This window comes from Bos indicus x Bos taurus, chromosome 16 (genome assembly GCF_003369695.1).
Source record: "Bos indicus x Bos taurus breed Angus x Brahman F1 hybrid chromosome 16, Bos_hybrid_MaternalHap_v2.0, whole genome shotgun sequence".
NCBI classification, from domain to species: domain Eukaryota; kingdom Metazoa; phylum Chordata; class Mammalia; order Artiodactyla; family Bovidae; genus Bos; species Bos indicus x Bos taurus.
In genome coordinates, this window is record NC_040091.1 from 38,223,187 (window position 1) to 38,244,677 (window position 21,491).

General features: G+C 41.7%; 1 protein-coding gene across 2 annotated transcripts in view; it reads left to right on the forward strand.

The window, feature by feature from the left end:
• FMO4 (flavin containing monooxygenase 4) overlaps positions 1–21,324 on the forward strand; it is a 38,975-nt gene extending 17,651 nt beyond the window's left edge. For both annotated transcript variants that reach the window (XM_027564791.1, XM_027564792.1), the window contains exons 5-9: positions 7,195–7,337; positions 8,458–8,657; positions 9,798–10,150; positions 12,789–12,858; positions 18,698–21,324. In XM_027564791.1, coding sequence (XP_027420592.1) covers positions 7,195–7,337; positions 8,458–8,657; positions 9,798–10,150; positions 12,789–12,858; positions 18,698–19,100 — 1,169 coding nt within the window. In that variant the 3' untranslated portion in view covers positions 19,101–21,324. The remainder of the gene's footprint in view (positions 1–7,194; positions 7,338–8,457; positions 8,658–9,797; positions 10,151–12,788; positions 12,859–18,697) is intronic.
• The last annotated feature ends 167 nt before the right edge of the window (positions 21,325–21,491 follow it).

Below are 21,491 nucleotides of genomic sequence, written 5' to 3' on the forward strand. Positions count from 1 at the left end.
GAGATCTTCCAGACCCAGGGATGGAACCGGGGTCTCCCACATTGCAGGCAGATTCTTTACTGTCTGAGCCACTGGGGAAACCATTTTCATACTAGGAGCTCAGGTCTAAAGGGCCAGGTGTGAGGCCTCTGCATGTGGCACCCTGTGAGCAAGTGACACTAGACTGAGCATAAAGGAGAAGAAAACAAGATTAGACTTTATCACCCAGAATGGGCTCTGCCAACCACACATCCCTCCTCTGTCTTTTGTCCTGTTCCTCATCCTTGAGGGGTATTAGGGGCTCAGGTCTGTCTTCTGTGATTCCGTTCAGTTCAGTTCAGTCACTCAGTCGTGTCCGACTCTCTGCGACCCCATGAATCACAGCACGCCAGGCCTCCCTGTCCATCACCATCTCCCGGAGTTCACTCAAACTCGAGTCCATCGAGTTGGTGATGCCATCCAGCCATCTCATCCTCTGTTGTCCCCTTCTCCTCCTGCCCCCAATCCCTTCCAGCATCAGAGTCTTTTCCAATGAGTCAACTCTTCACATGAGGTGGCCAAAGTACTGGAGTTTCAGCTTTAGCGTCATTCCTTCCAAAGAACACCCAGAGATCTCCTTTAGGATGGACTGGTTGGATCTCCTTGCAGTCCAAGGGACTCTCAAGAGTCTTTTCCAACACCACAGTTCAAAACCATCAATTCTTCGGCGCTCAGCCTTCTTCACAGTCCAACTCTCACATCCATACATGACCACTGGAAAAACCATAGCCTTGACTAGATGGACCTTTGTTGGCAAAGTAATGTCTCTGCTTTTGAATATGCTATCTAGGTTGGTCATAACTTTCCTTCCAAGGAGTAAGCATCTTTTAATTTCATGGCTGCAGTCACCATCTGCAGTGATTTTGAAGCCCAAAAAAATTGCTTCCTGTTAATTCCAGGCATCCCCACAACCCTGAGTGGAGGACCAGAGCATCTTCCCAGCTGCCTTTAGATGTGTTGATGGTCACCAGGCTTCAACCCTAACTGTTCGTATCACTGAGTGACAGTTTGTCTAACCTTTTGGAGACAGAGGACACCAGACAATTTAACATACATGGCCCAAGTATTAGCAAGAGCAAATCTTTCCTAAAAATGCAAGTATCTAGGTCTTTTGCCTGTAGGCAAGCATCCCCCAATGTGGAGGCTCACTGCTGTTGCCTGTTTTCCTGGCCACACTTTGTTTTCCGGAAGAGAAGCTTCAGGTCAGAGAGGTTCAATTGAGTAGTCGGGGGCGGCGGGGGGGTTGTTGCCCTGGGGTGTCCTTCCACAGGTTGGGGCTCAGGAACCTCTTCACTCAAGGGTGATGTGCCCAGGGGGTAAACCCTGCAACTTCAGGGTAGAGTGTGGGTGTTAGGATCACCAAGTGGGGTCTCTTCCACTTAGAACTCAGCTGGTCTTCCAGGTTTTTAGGTGCACCCAGTCTCTTAACCAAAATGGGTAGAGAGCAAGGACAGGGGGTGGGGTAATCACTTGGTTACCTACCTGGGGGGCATACTAGAGTTGTTCCATTTCAAGTTAAGGTTTCCCTTCTTTGGGGCGGGGGTGGGGGGGTGGGGTGGGTGGTCAGTGGGGTAGTGGGTGGGTCTACCACACATGAGTTCAAATGCACTTAACTCTAACTTATCCCTTGGGGCTAACCACATAGGGAGTGGGCAATTGGAAGCTACCTAATCCAGTTTTCTTGAGCTTCCTGACACAGCTTGGCTAAGGCCCATTTCAAGCTCTGTTTAGATCTTTCTACCCTCTCCAACAATTAAGGCCTCCAAGCTAAAAGCAGGATCTACCCATGGCACTCATTATCCCTTTCATCATTTGAGACACAGTACTGGATCATTATTGCTTAGAAAGGACCCTGGGAGCCCAAACCTAGGAATTATTTCTGTTAATAACGCTTCTGTGTGTGTATGCTCAGTTGTTCAGTCATATCTGACTCTTTGCAGGCCCAGGGACTGAAGCCCGCCAGGCTCTTCTGTCCATGGAATTTTCCAGATAAGAATACTGGAGCGGGTTGCCATTTCCTACTCCAGGGGACCTTCCTGACCCAGTGATCGAACCCACGTCTCTTGCCTCCTGCATTAGCAGGGGGATTCTTTACCACTAGTGCCACCTGGGGAGCCCTAATAATGCTTCTATCCACCCAGAAAAAGAGTCTGCTTGCACCAAGAGATACCTGAAATTGCTGGGTACTCTCGCCATGGCAGTGAAATCAGCTTGCCAGTCTTCCCCAGGATATGTTCCTCTGGTCTGAACAGACCTGATCTGGAGACCTCTGAGAGGTCTGGTGTTGGGGTTGTTCATTGTGCAGATGGGGCAGGTCTCAACTATCTGACTGATTATACTTCTCATGCCAGAAGTGACCATGAACTCAGAGAACCAATTATATACCCAGAGTGAGTTACTTGATGAGCCCCCCTGAAGATTGACAAGCTGCAGTTTGGGAAAAGAACTATTGCCTGTGTTCATTACCTAGCTACCCATGGCCTCCTAGATCTCTAGTGAATCCCCATTTCCAGGTGTGTCTAATTCTTCCTTTGTGCAGACTGAGGAATAATTGGATGGATCTGGCCTTTGAGGTATGGGGATGTGGGGGGATAGTTGCCAGGTTATTGGTTCTGGGGCCGCCCTTTGGGCAATTGCACTCGTCTTGTTGTTTCCCTTTATTGCCTCTGCATTCTTCTCTTGGTGACCTCTACAGTGAACCACTGCCACGTTTTTTGGAAGCTATACTGCTTCAATATGCTTAAGCCATTTTCACCTGTTTATTCTCTGCAGCAGACATGCCTCTTTCCTTCCAAATAGCCCCATGCGTGTAGAATGGCATACACATCCTGGGATTCTGTGTGAACATCAAAGATCTTCCCCATCCCAAAGGCTCCAGCAAGGCCTTTTTAACAGAAGTCCCTGGGGTAGGCTTCTTGCCTCTAAGACATAGGCCTGGGAGGTCTCTGCTCATCCTGCCAGGCTTTTTCCTTCTCTCATAAAACTGCTCCTGTCCATGAATCATTCCTCTTTGGCATGTGGGAGATGCTCATTTCTTAGGTCAGGACAACTGGAATAGATCATGTCTTCTATATAATAATGCTCCAGGGGCCCTGTTTCTGTGGGTAGCAGGATTTAGCCTGTCAGTTTTTTATGGAAACCACTGGATTGTCTAAAAGCATAGCCTGAACTTGAATTGACTTTCTGGGGACTAGCCAAAGTCTAAATCTGGTATGGAGTTCATATAGTGATCAGCTGACCAAATGTTAACTTCTCAGCTTCCTTTAGCCAGGTTGTAGTAGCTGCCACTGCTGGGAGGCAAGAAAGCCACCTCTTAGCAGTTTGATCTAATTGTTTAGAGATATAAGCAACCACCTGAGTAAGGGGTCCCCAGTTTTTGAGCAAATACCCCAAAGATGATTCCCTTTATCTTATGAATGTAAAGGTCAAAGAGTTTAGCTAAATTTTAGAGAGCCAGAACAGGGGCCTGAAGTAATTGCATTTTCAGTTCTTGAAAGGTCTTTTTACATTCTGAATTGCATTAAAAAAAATCATCCTTTCTTTTTAATTTTTCATAGAGTCCCAGCTATTAGACCACAGTTAGGAATCCAGACGTGGCAAAACCCAGCCATCCCCGGACAAACCCCTAAGCTGTCTTCTAGTTTTAGGAGGGGCGAGGCTGCCAATGCTTTCTACACTTCTCTTACCTTCTGTAGGAATGAAGCCTAGGTAGGTCACCCTAGTGTGTGGTATTTGAGCCTTTTTCTTGGATACCTTATATCTTTTATCCCCCAGATGGTTCAAGGTGGTTACAGTATTTTTATCAAAGGCCTCCTCAGTAGGGCTGACGATCAGAATTTTGTCTACATTGGAGGAGGCTTGGTGTAGATCTTTTAGGTCTTTAGTTAAAGTCCATCCAAAGATGGTGGAGGAATTTTTGACCCTTTAAGGCAGGACTGCCTAGCAGTATTATTGTTTTCAATACATGTAAAGCATCTTTTAAATCTGATACAGAATTCCAGGTCCCAGGGGACAGTATAGTAACCAGCAGTGTGTAGTATTAAAGACTACTAGATGTATATCCTCGGTGGCTTCACTGATTACCCTGAGAGTCCTGTACCATATGTTATTTCCCACTGGGTGTCTTTATGAGTAGAATGGAGGTATTATATGCTGCTATACATGTTCTAATAAGGCCCTGGACAGTTAGGCCATGTGACAGGGCAGTACGGAACAAGACTTCCCAATGGAGGGGGTTCTGTTTTCTATTTGGCCATTTATATACACATTTTAGATGGATTATCATGAAACTGGCTCCTGCAGCTTATCCTACCCATCCCTGGGCTCAGACCTCAGATTTACTTCAAGGAGATTAACTTGCTCTGTCTGGGAAAGTTTGTCATCAGTCATTATTAACATTATTATCTTGTGCCCTTTGTCTAAGGGGACACCAATCTCCAATTTGTTTCCCATTAGGTGTATAGTAGCCCCCAATTTATTAAGATATCCCTTCCTGGCAGGAGTATGGGGTGTGTGGGAACACACATGAAGGAGTGGCTGAGCCTATGTTTGCCCACTTTACATTCTGATGGTCCTATGAATATCCATTCGTGAGCCTTTACTGACAGCCCCATAATTCTACATGTCTTGTGACTGAGTGTTCCTGATTTGATGTTCAGAACTGAGTAGGTAGAACCAGTGTCAACTAAGAATTTGACAGGCTTTCTCCCTCTGTCGAATGTCCACTGGGGCTCCTGGGGTCAGCTGGAGTGCCAGCTTAGCAGCTCCCTGCCCCCAACATTCTTTTGTCTGACATTCCCTTCCCATGACTCAAGATAAGTGGTAGTATAGATTTGGAGGCACTACCTGTAGCACCTGAAGGAATGCCAAAGATTTTCTGTTGACTCTTGATTGATTTCCCTAATCTTATTCCAATGCACAGGTTTCTTTCCTACAGAAACACTCCTGAGTCAGGGGGTGATACCCAGAAACTTCCAGTTCTGCAGAATGCACCCTAATGAGCTATCCTTCCATATGGCAGACATTTGGTTCCCCATAACTTAGATGTTCTGTTTTGGGTTTGTTTCAAACTATCAAGGGGAGCAGTTGAAGTGATTTGCTGGCACACAAATTCCACATGATTTGACATAAAAAGACTACAACTACTACTAAGACTTCCAGTTCAGGAAATTTGGAACCAGCACCCAACTGTTAATGGATTCCTCAAAAGACTAAAATGGGAGGTGTCAAAATGGCATGGACTCCAATCTAACTGGGGGTTAGACTGACCCTTTTGAGTCAGTCCCCAATAATATTCCTGCCCCAAATCATTCAAGCCAATAAGAACGAGACCAAGTTAGATCAAAAGCAAAAGTAAGTTTTATTCTCTCATCAGAGAATGGAGATGTGTGAGACTGTGCTCTCAAGAACATCTTTCCCCAACAGGCCTGCTTTATAGGTACCTCATCAGTAGGAAAGAGTGTGGAGTTCTTAAGGTCAGGCCCAGCCATGCTGCCCATGGCTCCAGATCGTGGTTCCAGGTGCAGCATCTCTGCCCATGGTACCCTGCCACCATCTCAAATTGAGGCATCCTGCACAGCACTTCTGCACATGTTCTGCTGAGCTAAAGGATGAGGCACAGCCTTTTCACACTAGGAACTCTAGTCTGAAATGCTGGGTACAAGGCCTCTGCACAGGATATCATATAATCAAGTGAAACTAGACTAAGTACAAAGGAAAAGAAAAAGGTTAGACTTTATTACTCAGATTCTACTTGTATTTCTTGGGAATTGTTAATGGACTTTGCCAGTGACAGCCACCACTGTAAATAGCTCTGCTTCCACTGTTACTACAATTCTTAGTTTTCTATGAACCCACAATTCATGTCTGTTATAGATGCCAATAAGATAACTACCAAAAAAAAAAAAGATCAAGAGAAGAAATATTTGGTAGCCCTTTTCATATACAGTATATAAATATCATAATAGTGATACTTCTATTGACAGTGTTTGGAGCTTGAAAGATCAGTGAGAAATACAAATATAAATAACAAAAGAACAAAGAATAAATAAGCATGCTGCTGCTGCTGCTAAGTTGCTTCAGTCGTGTTCGACTCTGTGCGACCCCATAGACGGCAGCCCACCAGGCTTCCCCGTCCCTGGGATTCTCCAGGCAAGAACACTGGAGTGGGTTGCCATTGCCTTCTCCAGTACATGAAAGTGAAAAGTGAAAGTGAAGTCGCTCAGTCGTGTCCGACTTTTTGCGACCCCATGGACTGCAGCCCACCAGGCTCCTCCGTCCATGGGATTTTCTAGGCAAAAGTACTGGAGTGAGGTGCCATTGCCTTCTCCGATAAATAAGCATACATTATAATAAAACAGTAAGTGTATGCGTGCATGCTCAGTTGTGTTCAACTCTTTGCAACGCCGGGAACTGTAGCACACCAGCTCCTCTTTCCATGAGATTTCCCAGGCAAGAATACTGGAGTGGGTTGCCATTTCTTCTCCAGGGATCTTTCCAACCCAGGGACTGCACCCAAGCTGGAAGGTGGATTCTTTACCACTGAGCCACCCAGAAAGCTCAATAAGTATGTGATAAAACACAAAGTAAAATAAGTGCTAAGTAACAAGCCTAAATAACAAGAATAATTATTTACATGAAAACATGCTACAAAATTTCTTTTTGCAAAAAAGGAGTTTTAATTCAATCTGTAAATATGTTATTAATGTATTCATAAATCAATTCTGACAGAATATACTGATGGGTAAAATAAAGCATCAACAATTTATTGGGTTGTCCAGTAAGTTTGTTTGGGTTTTTCCATACAATCATACAGAAAAACCCAAATGAACTTGGCCAACCCAATGCTTCTTGTCTAGGATGTTCAGGGTCATGCATGAGATGTTTCTTATTATCGTCTACAGTAAGCTTGATTTCCCTAAGTAATTGCTTTCAAATGGAACACACAGAAATATTTAAGTTCTCCTATGTTTTTAACAAGACATGTTGTACTATACCAATATCTGGGCTTACAGTATCCAGTGGGCTAGCAGATGGTATACTGATTCTACTTCCTGCAACTGGCAGCAGAAGCAAAGGGCTGCCATGTTTCTGAGACGTCCCTTTTCCCAAAGATCCTATGCCTACCAATTAAAGGAGTTATAACTCTAGATATTTCTGATCCCTCCTTCCCCTCAGGAATCCATAAGTTTAAAGGCCAGATCCTACACAGCCAAGAGTACAAGATCCCAGCAGGCTTTCAGGACAAACGCGTCTTAGTGATCGGTCTTGGAAACACCGGAGGAGACATTGCAGTGGAGCTCAGTCGAACCGCAGCTCAGGTACACCATCTCTGAATCTGCACTCCCACCCCTAGCATCACTTCTGGCATCCGGAAGGTGGTATTCAAGGGTATAAAACAAACTGGCCAAAATATGTGGAAATTATGTGGAACTGCTGAATTCCACATTTGCTAAATTATGTGGAAACAGAGTAAATGGGAAAAGAAAACCTTGAAAATCCATAAAGCCTTTCGTGATGCATGCGTTACAGAACTGCACCATCTCCAAGAAGGGTCGAGGAGAACTGTATGGATGCCAAACCACTAGGCATTTTTCAGAGGCGCTCCTGGAACAAGGTCAAAGGGGCAAATTGCTCCGCCCACACCAACTGTCTTTCTTTTACACACTCTCAGTATTCCGGAAAAACTCCCACATACAGAGAAAGGGGAGTTTGGTTTCTGAACATCTCTTCAATTAGGAGCAGATTTATACTTTGTTTTGAGGTAAAAGCACCTCTTACTTTGCCCAAGATGTATACATAATGATTTTAGAAATCCCAAGCATAGGTTCACCAATTAGAAATCTACTCCACTTTATCATAAGTTATAGGACAATGATTAGATGTGGAAATAGTAGATTTTTATTTAATTCAGCTAATATTGCTATCTTAAAACTCACTTGAAATTCCATGTTATTTATGTAAAAAATTGCCAGATAAACAGCATGTATCTACTATTCTTTAAACATGATGAGAATATTTAACTGATACATAGATTAGTCAAAGTGATTTATGAAAACAATGACAGCGGTTGGAATAACTAGTCATTTGTAGGTAGTGTTAGTCACTCAGTCATGTCCTACTCTTTGCAACCCCATGGACTGTAGACCACCAGGCTCTTTTGTCCATGGAATTCTCTAGGCAAGAACACTGGAGCAGGCTGCCATTCCCTTCTCCAGGGTATCTGCCTGACCCAGGTATCTAACCTGGGTCTCCTGCATTGCTGGCAGATTCTTTACCAACTGAGTCACCAGGGAAGCCCAGTCATTTGTAGATCTGTGTACAAATTCACTAGTCCTCTGTTGTTATAAGACTAGAATGTTATAAAACCATTTGAAATATATTGAAGAAAAATACTACAAAATGATGTACATGTATTTAGCCTTCTTGCCTTGTTTTTAGGTACTTCTCAGTACTAGAACTGGTACCTGGGTTATCAACCGCTCTTCAGATGGGGGCTACCCACTTAATATGATGGTTACAAGAAGACACCATAATTTTATTGCACAAGTTCTGCCCTCCTGTATTCTGAAGTGGATTCAAGAGAGGCACCTCAATAAAAGATTTGACCATGCGAATTACGGACTAAATATTACTAAGGGGTATTTGATTATATTTTTAATTAATGGTAAAGTTATTTAATCAATATTTCTCATTCTCTTTAATTCAGAACTTAAAATGTTCAATAATTGTGACTTTGCCTTTGTTTATCCTTTTCTAAGCTTATTTTCTTAAGACAATGTCCATCAGTACCACAGGAGGTCTTGAATTAGGAGTATTCTCTGTCTGGTAGCAGACTAGTAAACGAAGAAAATGAAGGATGGAAACTTTATTTCCATCCTTATTTCCAGTTTGAAAATCAGGATTAAATTGGCCTTGAGTGTTCTCAGGTTGGCTACCATTCACAAGTAAATGAGAGCACCAGTGAGTACACATGGCCAGTTCTCACTGACCTTTAATAAATGTCCACACTGGCTGAATGATTAGAGGTATGAATTGCCAAAAGGAATTCCTAGAATTATATATATTAATATACATCTGTATAGACCTACACATTGGCAAGGAAAAAGAAAACCTTGGAAATGCATATAAAGTTGTGATTTTTATTAAATGCTTGACCCAAATAATTTTTTCTTTGGTAAGATGGCTTTCACTTATAGAAAAAAATGAATAACAATGAATGATTCAATATATAAATTTTATAGACATCATGTCTGCTGCAATTAGGTAGAATGATGCTCATAATGAAAATATGAAAATGTTCATAATGAAAATATGTTCACTATGAAAATCCATTAGTAAATAGATATAATTTTTTTAATTCAAAAAGTTTTTTGCAATTTCCTCTTTGCCAAATGTCAATCTTTTGAGGGTTGGGTGATGTGAGATCCAAAAATGATTATCAAATGGATTGTCATATACTTGATCCTGACATTGCTCCAGAAATTAATTCCAAGAGAGAGAGAATTTTAAACCCCACAGGAAACAATAGGTTTAGTCAATTTCTACATGCCTTCTACTGGGAGCAGGAAAACAAAACTTGTTATAGAAACAGCAAATGACAACTTGAGAACTGACACTTGCTGTCAAGTGACAACTTAAGAACAGACAACTTTGAATTAGACATTGGTCAATTTACTCCCTTGACTTGGCAGATAATTATTTTGAACTGACTAAATAAATCATTTGCTAGTGTCTCATAAATATAGCTACAGTGAATAATTTTCTCCTCTGTGTCAAAGGAAAAAACCAAAAAAGATTGTGAATGATGAGCTGCCAACCTGTATCCTCTGTGGGACAGTCACTATTAAAACCAGCGTGAAGGAGTTTACAGAAACCTCTGCTGTCTTTGAAGACGGGACAGTGGAAGAAAACATCGATGTTGTGATCTTCACTACAGGATACACATATTCTTTTCCCTTTTTTGAAGAGCCTCTCAAAACCCTTTGTACAAAGAAGATATTCCTATATAAGCTGGTCTTTCCCTCAAACCTAGAGAAGACAACATTAGCTATGATTGGCTTCATCAGCCTTACAGGATCCATCTTAGCAGGCACAGAGCTCCAAGCGCGATGGGCCACAAGAATATTCAAAGGTACCTGGACTCCACTTAAAGCCCAATGTGAACAACTGAGTCTTGAAATCAGTCCCTTGAAATTTATCTAAAATCCAACAAATGTGAGCTAAAGTACCATAAAATATCCCAAAAAAATTTAATGAAGAATTAATTTTGTATGTGACTGTGCTTGTATCACTAATGTGAGTGGAAAAAGAGGATTTGACTCTGTGGATAGGATAAATCTGGAGAACAGAATAATCACACTTCTCAGAGTAGCTGAGGAAGTACTCAGGATCCCATTTTATTCTGCTGTAGTCGAATCAAATCTAGTCTAGTCTATTTACTCCTGTCTTTCCATTTATCACTAGCAGTAGAGTTTTATATTGCCTCTTAAGAAATATATTGAGAGTAATATACCCTGTGAATAAAGTTGGGGTCTCAGAAGATAGTGACTTTTAAGAAATGCCCATAAAAACTGTAGACACTGGGCACTAACGGCTGTCAGTTATCACTGTCAGAACACAGGTGACAGAGTCAGGGCTGCCAGAGTCCAACCCCAGTCCAATCCCAACTCACTAGCTTTGCAAGAACCTCTTTAAATCTCAGCCCCTTTGTTAAAATGGGAATAATAAAACCTCTTTCATAAGGGTTTTGTAAAATGAATAATGTCTACAAAGCAATTAACACAGTACTTGGCACAGAGTAAATGCTCATTAACTGATAGCTGTCATTCTTACTTTTCCTATTGTTATCACACCTCTCCAGGGCAAGTTTTAGATTCGTAAGCATTGTAAAGAATTGGGTTTGTATTATTACATTTGTAAAAATATAAACAATAATCACAGTTGAGCCAATAATTTGTCCTTTAGCAGAATTCTGCCCTTAATAATAAAAATCACCAACAATTTATAAATACCATATAATACAGTATCAAGTAGTACTGACTTCTCTCACGCTGCACAAATGTAGTGTATATCAACTATATTTTAAAATGTTCTCCTAAATTGACAGACATGGTATTTTAATGGGGTGGTGGGGGGAGGTGGAGTGAAAGGAGGAGAAAGTGATTAGGAATCTCATTTATTTGTATTACACAAAAAATTCCATGGCCTTTTATTAAACTATCCAAATGTTTATTTAAGGCAAATTAAAGTGCTTTTATGGCATTTTCCAATTATATTAAAAACACAGAAGACTCTTAAGTACCTGGGTTTTTTGGGGCGGGGATTAATTATTTTTTTTAATTGGAGAATAATTGTTTTACAATGTTGTGTAGGTTCCGCCATACAACACTATGAGTCAGCCATACTCATACTATGAGTATACGTATATTCTCTCCCTCTTGAGCCTCCCTCCCACCCCCCCAACCCCATCCCACCCCTCTAGGTTGTCACAGAGCACCAAGATGAGTGCCAGTTTCCACTAGCAAATTCCCACTAGCAATCTACATTTTACATATGGTAATATATGTTTCAGTGCTATTCTCTCAATTCGTCCCACCCTCTTCCCCTGCTGTGTCCACAGCTCTGTTCTCTATGTGTCCCTATTCCTACTCCAAAAATAGTTTCATCGGTACCATTTTTCTAGATTCCATATATATGACTTAATATATGATATTTGTTTCTCTCTTTCTGACTTACTTCACTCTGTATAACAGGTTTCAGGTTCATCCACCTGGGTTGGGATGACCCCCTGGAGGAAGGCATGGCAATCCACTCCACTATTCTTGCCTGGAGAATCCTATGGATAGAGGAGCCTGGTGGGCTACAGTCCAAGGGTCACAAGAGTCAGACATGACTGAAGCAACTTAGCATGCACACATGCACCTCACTAGAACTGATGCAAAGTCATTCTTTTTCATGGCTGAGTAATATTCCATTGTATATATGTACCACAACTTCTGTATCCATTCATCTGCCAATGGACATCTAGTTTGCTTCCATGTCCTAGCTATGGTAAATAGTGCTGCAGTGAACATTGGGGTACATGGATACATGTGTCTTTTTGAATTATATTACCTGGGTTTTTAAAGTATTTTATAATGAGCTCAAAAATGCTTATGAGAATGATAGAGCTGACAAAACAAACCTTGATTAGACCACACCACAGTAGTGACTTCATGCATCTCCAGAGACCCTGCAAGAGACCAGGTACCACCAAGTTAAGTCTTTACAGCTTTATACAGGATACAATGATCCCAGTGGCAAGTACACTCCAGGGCTAAGTCAGAGCTTTCTCATGTAGATTCATAAGTACCCAGGTTAAGTGAGTTCAGAGAGGGATTTTACCTCCAGAAAATTATCCTCTGTGCTCTATTCCCATTCTGTACTGTGTGCTGTGCTAAGTCGCTCAGTCCTGTCTGACTCTTTGTGACCCTGGGGACTATAGCCTGCTAGGCTCCTCTGTCCATGAAGTTCTCCAGGCAAGAATACCAGAGTGGGTTGCCATGCCTTCCTCCAGGGAATCTTCCGACCCAGGGATCAAACCCACATCTCTTGTGGCTCCTGCATTGCAAGCAGATTCTTTACCACCTTGGGAAAGCCCCAATCCTATTCTAAGCTTCTGCAATCACATGTTCTGAGGTTGGAGCAGTGGGAGGCCAGAAATGAGGGGGAAGAGAACTCAAAGGAAGAACCACATGTGACTTTGGTGATGTTTCTGGCTTTTCTCACAGGACTCTGTAAGATACCACCATCTCAAAAACTGATGGCTGAGGCCATGAAGAAGGAGCAGCTCATAGAAAGGTATGAAATATACCCTGCTACAGGGAAAATTTACCATTATATTCCATTACAAAACATTTTTTTTCAATATAAAGGCCACTCCTAGGGAAGCAGTGGGGCAGGTTAGAAATAATTGCATTATGAGCCAAAAGAATATATTTTTAGTGCTAACTCTTCCACCAGCTAGATTTGTGGTCCAGTGGTTAAGACTCCATGCTTTCACTGCAGGGGGCATGAGTTCAGTCTCTGGTCAGGGAACTGAGATCCCTGCATGCCACACAGTGCTGTCAACAAAAAAAATTGATTTTTGGCTTTAGATGATGTGCCTGGTGGGGACATCAGGTCACCTCAGCAGAACACAGAACCTGGCCCTAGACAATGGCCATCCTTTGTTTACTTGGCCCCAAACCCTGTTCTCTTTGTTCTCCTACTTCTCAGGCTATTCTTTCTCTGTATTTACAAGTGTCTCTTCTTCCTCACTCCTAAACATTGGTGAACCCCAACCTTAATTCTCAAACCTCTTCTTACTTCTGTTAACACTAGTGGGTGACCTCCCCAGGCCTATGGCTTTAAATGACATCATGTACTCATGGCTCCCAAACTTGGGTCTCTAACCCAGATCTCTCCTTGGAACTCCAAATCCTAAACCAACTCCCTCTAGGTATCTCCACTTAGATAGGTAATAGGTATCTCAAAATTTTTAAAAAACATTTTATTTATGTATTTGGCTGCCTCAGGTCTTCACTGTGGCACACAGGATCTTCATTGCATCATATGAGATCTTTTGCTGTGGCACGTGGGCTTTGTTGCTCTGTGACTTGTGGTATCTTAGTTCCCTGACCAGGGACTGAACCCATGTCCCCTGCTTTGCAAGGCAGATTCTTAACCACTGGACCACCAGGGAAGTCCTGGTATCTCCAATTTAACATGTCTAGAAACTAACCACCAACCTCCACCTGCACATGGGCTACTCTGAGACTTTCCCCATCTCGGTCGATGGCTACTTATTGCAGTTGAACGTCAAAAACCTTGGAGTGATCTTTTCTCCTCTTTTTCTTTCACATCCTCAGCAAATACTGTTAACTCTTACCTTCAGATAAATTCAGAATCCAGACCCCTCTCACACCCTGGCTTCTAACCACCCCAGAACAGGCCACTGTGGTCTCTCACCAGGACAAATATACAAAAATCTATTATAAAATTTAAAATGTATCAAAACTTGCACACATAAACACAGATCATACATTGTGCCATTCACAAGCAAGAGAAATATAAACAAGTGTAAAGCATGCATGTGTGCTCAGTCACTCAGTCGTGTCTGACTCTTTGTGACCCCATAGACTGCATCCCTCCAGGCTCCTCTGTCCATGGGATTATCCCGGCAAGAATACTGGAGTGGGTTGTCATTTCCTCTTCTTGGGGATCTTCTCAACCCAGGGGTCAAACCCGTGTTTTCTGCATTGGCAGGCAGACTCTTTACCACTGAGCCACGTGGGAAGCCCAAACAGTGTAAAGATGCAGCGTTAAATCATAGCAGCATCAAATTACCTGTAGCACTACTGCAGTAGTTTCATTGCTCCCCTCCTTTGCTATTGTGATGAGCCCAGGTGTTTCACCTAGCTGCTTAGTATGTCATATGACACTAATCATCCCTGCATGAACAGTTCATCTCTCCAGCAAATTTCGTATCACAGTAAAAAGTGATCTCTCACATTCCTCATGTATTTTCCATCGTGATTAGTGCAATAATGTAAACCTTGAATCACAACACGGGACCCATTAGAGTGCCACAAGTGATGCTGGAAGTGCTCCCAAGAAGCAGGAAAAAGTCCCGAATTTACAAGAAAAAGCTGAATTGCTTGACATGTACTATAGACTGAGGTCTGCAGCTACAGTTGCCTGTCATTTCACAATAAATGAATTCAGCATAAGGACCATTATAAAAAAGAATATTTGTGAAGCCATCACTGTACCTGTGCTAGCAGGCATGAAAACCTTGCACTTTTTCTGAAATACTTTTTTATCTTGTGTTGAAAATGCAGTTAGCATTTACCAACATGTATCTGTCTACTTTCTCTTGTTTAAAAAAAGAAAAAAAAAACTTAAAAAAATGGGGTTATAGAAGGTCAGCAAAGGGTGGGTTTGAGATGTTTGGGTGGGTTAAGTGGGCATTTTGACAACATGGCTTCTTCTTTGGCATGTTTAATTGTGATGTTTAACGGACATCCTTGCAGTTTAAGATGACGCTTTTAAAATAAAATTCTCTCCTAATGATGACTTGAGCCCTGCCACTCGATGGGAGAATCAGCAGAACCTGTAGGATCTTATTTGCAATTGACATTCTCTATTGTAATTTTGTTCCTGTTTATTTTTAAATTTTTCTTTTTGTTTCACTGGAAAGGAAAGATGATGCTCAGTTTTAAACGTTAAAAGTGTACAAGTTGCTTTGTTACAATAAAACTAAATGTGTACACACACACACACAAAAAAAGAAAATGCAGCTTTTATGTGTGTGCAGGATTGCTATAAGAAAGGCATACTTATAGACTTTTATAGATTTGAAAAATAGTGAAGTCATTATATGACAACTGAAAGCAAAAGAAACGTGCAGAAGTGTTTAATGCTAGAGAAGGATGGTTTCCTGATTTTAGAAAGCAGGGTCTTTAAAAAAAAGTCAAGATAACAGGAGGAGCAGCTTCTGTTGACCAAGAGGAAGCAGACAGAGTTCCAAGATGCCGTTAAGACAGTCACTGGAGAAAAAGGATATCTGCCTGAAACGGTGTTTAATGCAGACAAAAGTGCCCTATCCTGGGGATGGCGGATAGCAGAATGCCACAAAGGACATTTATTATTAAAGAGGAAAACTGAGCATGAGAATTTAAGGCAGGAAAGCATAGGCTAACTCTCCATTCATGTGTAAATGCAGTCGGGTTTATGGTCATGATAGTTGTTCAGTCGTGTCTGAACACACCTGCCAGGCTCCTCTATCCATGGAATTCTCCAGACAAGAATACTGGAGTAGGTTGCCATTCCTTTCTCTAGGGGGGGTTCACAGTCACGACTGCCCTTAACTGTAAAACTGCTAACCCCCCAGCCTTGAAGGGAAAAGATAAATACCAGCTACCCATCTTTTCATTGTACAACAAGAAGGCGTGGACAATGACAACCCTTTTTCTGGATTAGTTCCTTCACTGCTCTGTCCCTAAAATCAGAAAGTACCTTGCCAATAAGTGACTGTCTTTAAAAGTTCTTTTGATATTGGATAATCCCCTGGCCACCCAGAACACAAAGCATCTGAAGTGCTCTATGGAAATGATTGTCAGTGCTATGGTAGAGAATCCCAATAGAGAAAATATCATGAAAGCCTGGAAGGATTACACCTTTGAAGATGCCATCGTGGTTATATAAAAAGCTATGAAAGCCACCAAGCCTGAAACAATAAATTCCTGCTGGAGAAAACTACGTCCAGATGTTGTGTGTGACTTTGCAGGGTTTACAACAAAACCAGTCAAGGAAATCATGAAACAGATTGTAGATATTGGAGGGGGGGCGGGGAAAAAGGTGGGAGTGAAGGGTTTCAGTTCAGTTCAGTTCAGTCACTCAGTCGTGTCTGACTCTTTGTGACCCCATGAATTGCAGCATGCCAGGCCTCCCTGTCCATCACCAACTCCTGGAGTTCAAGATAAGGATTTTAGAGAAATTTGAGAGCTAATAGACCCCACGCCAGAGGAATTAACAGAAGACAATTTGATAGGGGGATGAGTGCTTCCAAACCAGGGCAAGAGGCTGAGGAAGAAGACATAGGAGAAGCAGTGACAGAAAGCAAATTGACATCAGACAATCTGGCAAAAGGATTCCAGTTATTTAAGACTGATTTTGACTTCTTTTACAGCATGGACCCTTCTATAATACAGGCAATGAAACTACAGCAAATGATGGAAGAAAAATTGGTATCATATAGAAACATTTTTAAGAGAAGTGAAAAAGCAAAAAAGTCAGACAGAAATTACAGTGTATTGCCATAAAGTTGGAGAAGGCAATGGCACCCCACTCCAGTACTCTTGCCTGGAAAATCCCATGGACTGAGGAGCTTGGTGAGCTGCAGTCCATGGGGTCGCTAAGAGTCGGACACGACTGAGCGACTTCACTTTCACTTTTCACTTTCATGCATTGGAGAAGGAAATGGCAACCCACTCCAGTGTTCTTGCCTGGAGAATCCCAGAGACGGTGGAGCCTGGTGGGCTGCCGTCTACGGGGTCGCACAGAGTCAGACACAACTGAAGCGACTTACCAGCAGCAGCAGCAGCCATAAAGTTACACAAGTATTTCCGTAAAGTCACACCACATGTGCCTGTCTCTGCAGCCTCCCCTTCCACCTCCTCACCTCTTTCCTCTCTGCCACCCTGAGACAGCAAGATCAACCCCTTATCTTCCTCCTCCTCAGCCTACTAAATGTGAAGATGACAAGGATAAAGACCTTTATGATGATCCACTTCCTCTTAATGAATAGTAAATAATCATCATGCCCCACTGTTAATAGATTTATCTGTTGTATATGTGTCTTAATGTGAAAATCTAAAACCTGCACAGCAAGAACTGAATGAGAAGTTTTTGTGTCATCATCGTCATCACTGCTTAAGTATTTATCATATAGAACTTCATGTGTGAGACTTGTAGGGAGTGGATAGCCCATCCTTACATAGGCATAAGGTGAGTGACATGTACAGTAATATAAAATTAATAATGTGTTAGCTTTCTTATTGGTTTCTAACTTTGCTTTCAAAGAATTATATTACTATACAATACCCCTCTTTCTTTCATATTTGGAGAAACAGTCCATCAGCACAGGTAAGTGGGTTTTTTTTAATGTAACAATGTTTCCAATACTGTACTATGAATATGACTATAATACCATATATCATAAAAACTTTATAATGATTATTCATTATTATGTAGGCTAGGCTTCCATGAAACAATCATATTGCTACTGCTTCTTCATTATCAATGTATGATTCATTATACTTGTAAATCAATATGAATTTCTTCTTCACATTATCTTTTCATTTTTGATGTCCAGTGTTAGGAATACAAATAACATCTACAGTGTTTTGTATCATATAAGACAATATTGATGTAGGTACTGATAGATGATTCATCTTATAAACAGACAATATAAACTTATGGTATTGATGAGTACAGTACGGTACTGTAAATAAATTTTCTCTTTCTTATGATTTTCTTAATATCATTTTCTTTTCTCACTTTAAGAATACAGCATAGGATCATATAACATACACAATATGTGTTAACCTGTTTATGCTATCAGTATGGCCTTTAGTTTACTAATAATTTATTAGTAGTTAGGTTTGAGGGGAATCAAGTTTCACTTAGATTTTCAACTATATGGGGGACTGATACCCCTAACCCCCTCATTGTTCAAGGGTCAACTGTACTCACATCTGTGTCATGTTCAGTTCTGCTACACCAAGTATGATCCTCTCAACTCACAATTAACATCAATAAAAATAATTCAGGTGGTTATATATGTGATGCTTTCTGATCATGTTTATTTGTTCAATAACTGTGGTATCTGGACTGATCTGATTTTACCCTCATATCAAATTCAAAAACCTGAAACATTGTTTAAAGCTCCTCTTCACATCATCTTCTTCTGACATCTCCTTTAACAAAATTAATTACACTCACAAATACCCTATGCAAATAAACTCCTTTTACTTTTTCTCCCCAACACAGGAAAACATTCCCAACTTGGTTTGATGCCAATAGAAAGAAACAAAATGGTGGGAGGTGGAGAAACTCATAACTTGAAAATCAAGTGATCCATCTTCTTCCCTCTCAGGGGTTTGATGAAAGATCCCGGTGCAGACAAAATTGACTACATTTCCTACATGGATGACCTCGCTTCCTTCATAGGCGTAAAGCCCAACATCCCACTCCTGTTCATCAAGGATCCCAGACTAGCATGGGAAGTTTTCTTTGGACCATGTACTCCTTACCAGTATCGCCTCATGGGCCCCGGGAAATGGGATGGAGCCCGAAATGCCATCTTGACCCAGTGGGACAGGACACTGAAACCCTTAAAAACTCGAACCATTCCTGGTTCCTTCAAACCTGCCTCCATGTCACATTATTTGAAAGCCTGGGGGGCACCTATACTGCTTGCTTCCTTTCTACTGATCTACAAATCTTCAATTTTTTTGAAATTGGTGCCAGAAAAACTACAGGACAGGTTATCCCCTTAATTAATAAGTATTTGGTGAGGATAAATCTGATGGGTTATGAGGATTGTCCCCAGTCATATTAATTCTGTTCCCAAATATCTTGTGTTTTTCCCCTCTCCTCTCCAACATAGCTGTTATCATACAAGTTTAGGTCTAATCATCTCTTACCTTAATTACTGTTCTATCTTCCTCTCAAGTCTCAGTACCTCCTTTCTTGCCTCCTTTACTTAAGCAGTTGTTCTCAAATAAAAAATACTGTCATCGTTTCCATCAAGATCTTGGTAGGGACAAGACAGAACTCAAATTAGCTAATTTGTGGAAACTTTAATGTAAAGATTATGTCCAATGGTTTGAGCAGAGTGTAGGAACATCATAAGTAGAATGAAATACTCCCAGACTAGTAACCGTGAGATGCTTTTACCATCCATAGTTTTTCTAATGAGGCAAAGGGAGAACAAATATGAATAAGAGAGTGAGATTATGTGGAGAGGACCACCTCTCAAGAGCTGTGATCTCCAGCTCACCACTGAAGGCAGTCCATGGTGACCCCAAAAGAACAGAGCTAGGGAAATTCATTGCCTAATCTTACGTTCTTCCCTCCCTCTGATCTGCCCATGTTTCTCAATGGCCTAACCCAACCAAAATTCAGAAGGCAAGGTTACTGACTATTGTGGATTTAATTGCATTCATTCCCCCCAAAATATAGTCAAGTTCTAACCTCTGGTACCTGTGAATGGTGCCACAGGTAACTTACTTGGAAATAGAAAGTGAAAGGAAGAAAGTGAAGTCGCTCAGTCATGTCCGACTCTTTGAGACCCCATGGACTGTAGCCTACCAGGTTCCTCCATCCATGGGATTTTCCAGGCAAGAATACTGGAGTGGGTTGCCATTGCAAATATACATAAGTTGGAAATAAGATCTTTGCAAATGTACATAAGTTGAGATCATACTGAAATAGGGTGAGCTAGATCCAATATAAAAAGAGGATCCTTATAAAAAGAGGATAAAGCTACTTCCTGGCAGTGTGGTGACTAAGACTCCAGGCTCCCAATGCAGGGGGCCCAGGTTTGATCCCTGGTCAGGGAATTAGATTCCATATGCCTCAACTGAAGATCTCACATACTGCAACTAAGACTCAGTGCAGCCAAATAATTTTTTCATAGAGAGAGAGAGGAAAAGACACAGAGACACAGTCACAGTAGAGAATACCATGTGAAGACAGGCAGAAGTTGGAATGATGCATCTACAAACTAAGGGTCGCCAAGCAAGCAAACACTCAAAGAGACACAGAACAGATTCTCTCTCAAAATCCACAGAGGGAAAAAAAGCCCTGCCAACAACAATTCCAGAATCCTACCCTCCAGAACTGTGAAAGAATAAGCCACCCACTTTGCTGTGGCACTCCTAGGATACGATACACCAACTGATGTTTCCTGTGGAGGTCAGCCTCCTAGGCCACAGGGCAGAGCAAAAGGTGATGGAGAGTGTGTGTGGAAGGACAACCAGAAAGGATCCAGAGCAGACATGTTGCTTTCCAGTTTAAAAATCCTTCAAAGTTTCTCCCTGGATTCGAGGTAATAAATTCCTTAGCCCTGAAGAGGAGACTCTTCCTGATCTGAGTCCATTTGCCCAGGTCACCAGAATCCTGGGCTGTAGCTACCCCTCCTCTTCAAAATCCTACCATCTAGTACTCATACCTCCTCACTTTGGCATAAGCTGTTGCCTTTTCCAGCTACTCAAATTCACACCTGTCTTTCTAGGGCAAGCTTGATTATCTCCCTTTGTGAAGCCTTCTCTGAGTCCCCAGAGCAGAGCTGATTGCCACTACATAATGACTGGGCTTCCCTGGTGGCTCAGATGGTGAAGAATCTGCTCACAATGCAGGAGATCCAGGTTCAATTCCTGGATTGGGAAGATTCCAGGAGAAGGGCATGGCAACTCACTCCAGTATTCTTGCCTGGAGAATTCCATGGACAGAGGAACCTGGGGGGCTACAGATCATGGGGTTGCAGAAGAGTTGCACATGACTGAGTAACTAACACTTTCACTTTCTTTCACTTTTCATGACTGCCATCTCACATACTACTCCATCATTGTTCTGTTGTTACTATAACATTAATGTAATTTTCTTTTTGTGTCCATCTCCAAATAAATGGTGGTGTTTTGAGAGGAACCATCATCTTGTTCAGCTAAAACACTGCCTGATAAAAATACTGCAAAATAAATATTTGATGACTAAACAGTGGCTTCACTGGCTGACATTCCTTGTCTCTCTTCCACCCACATTCTTTTCTTCTGCCAACTTGATAAATTACTTCAGACTACTTCAGCTCTGCAAACGAACAAGGACTGTCCACCAACATCTAATTTTATAAGACGATCCATGTGGCAGTCAGAATGTATACAACTGAT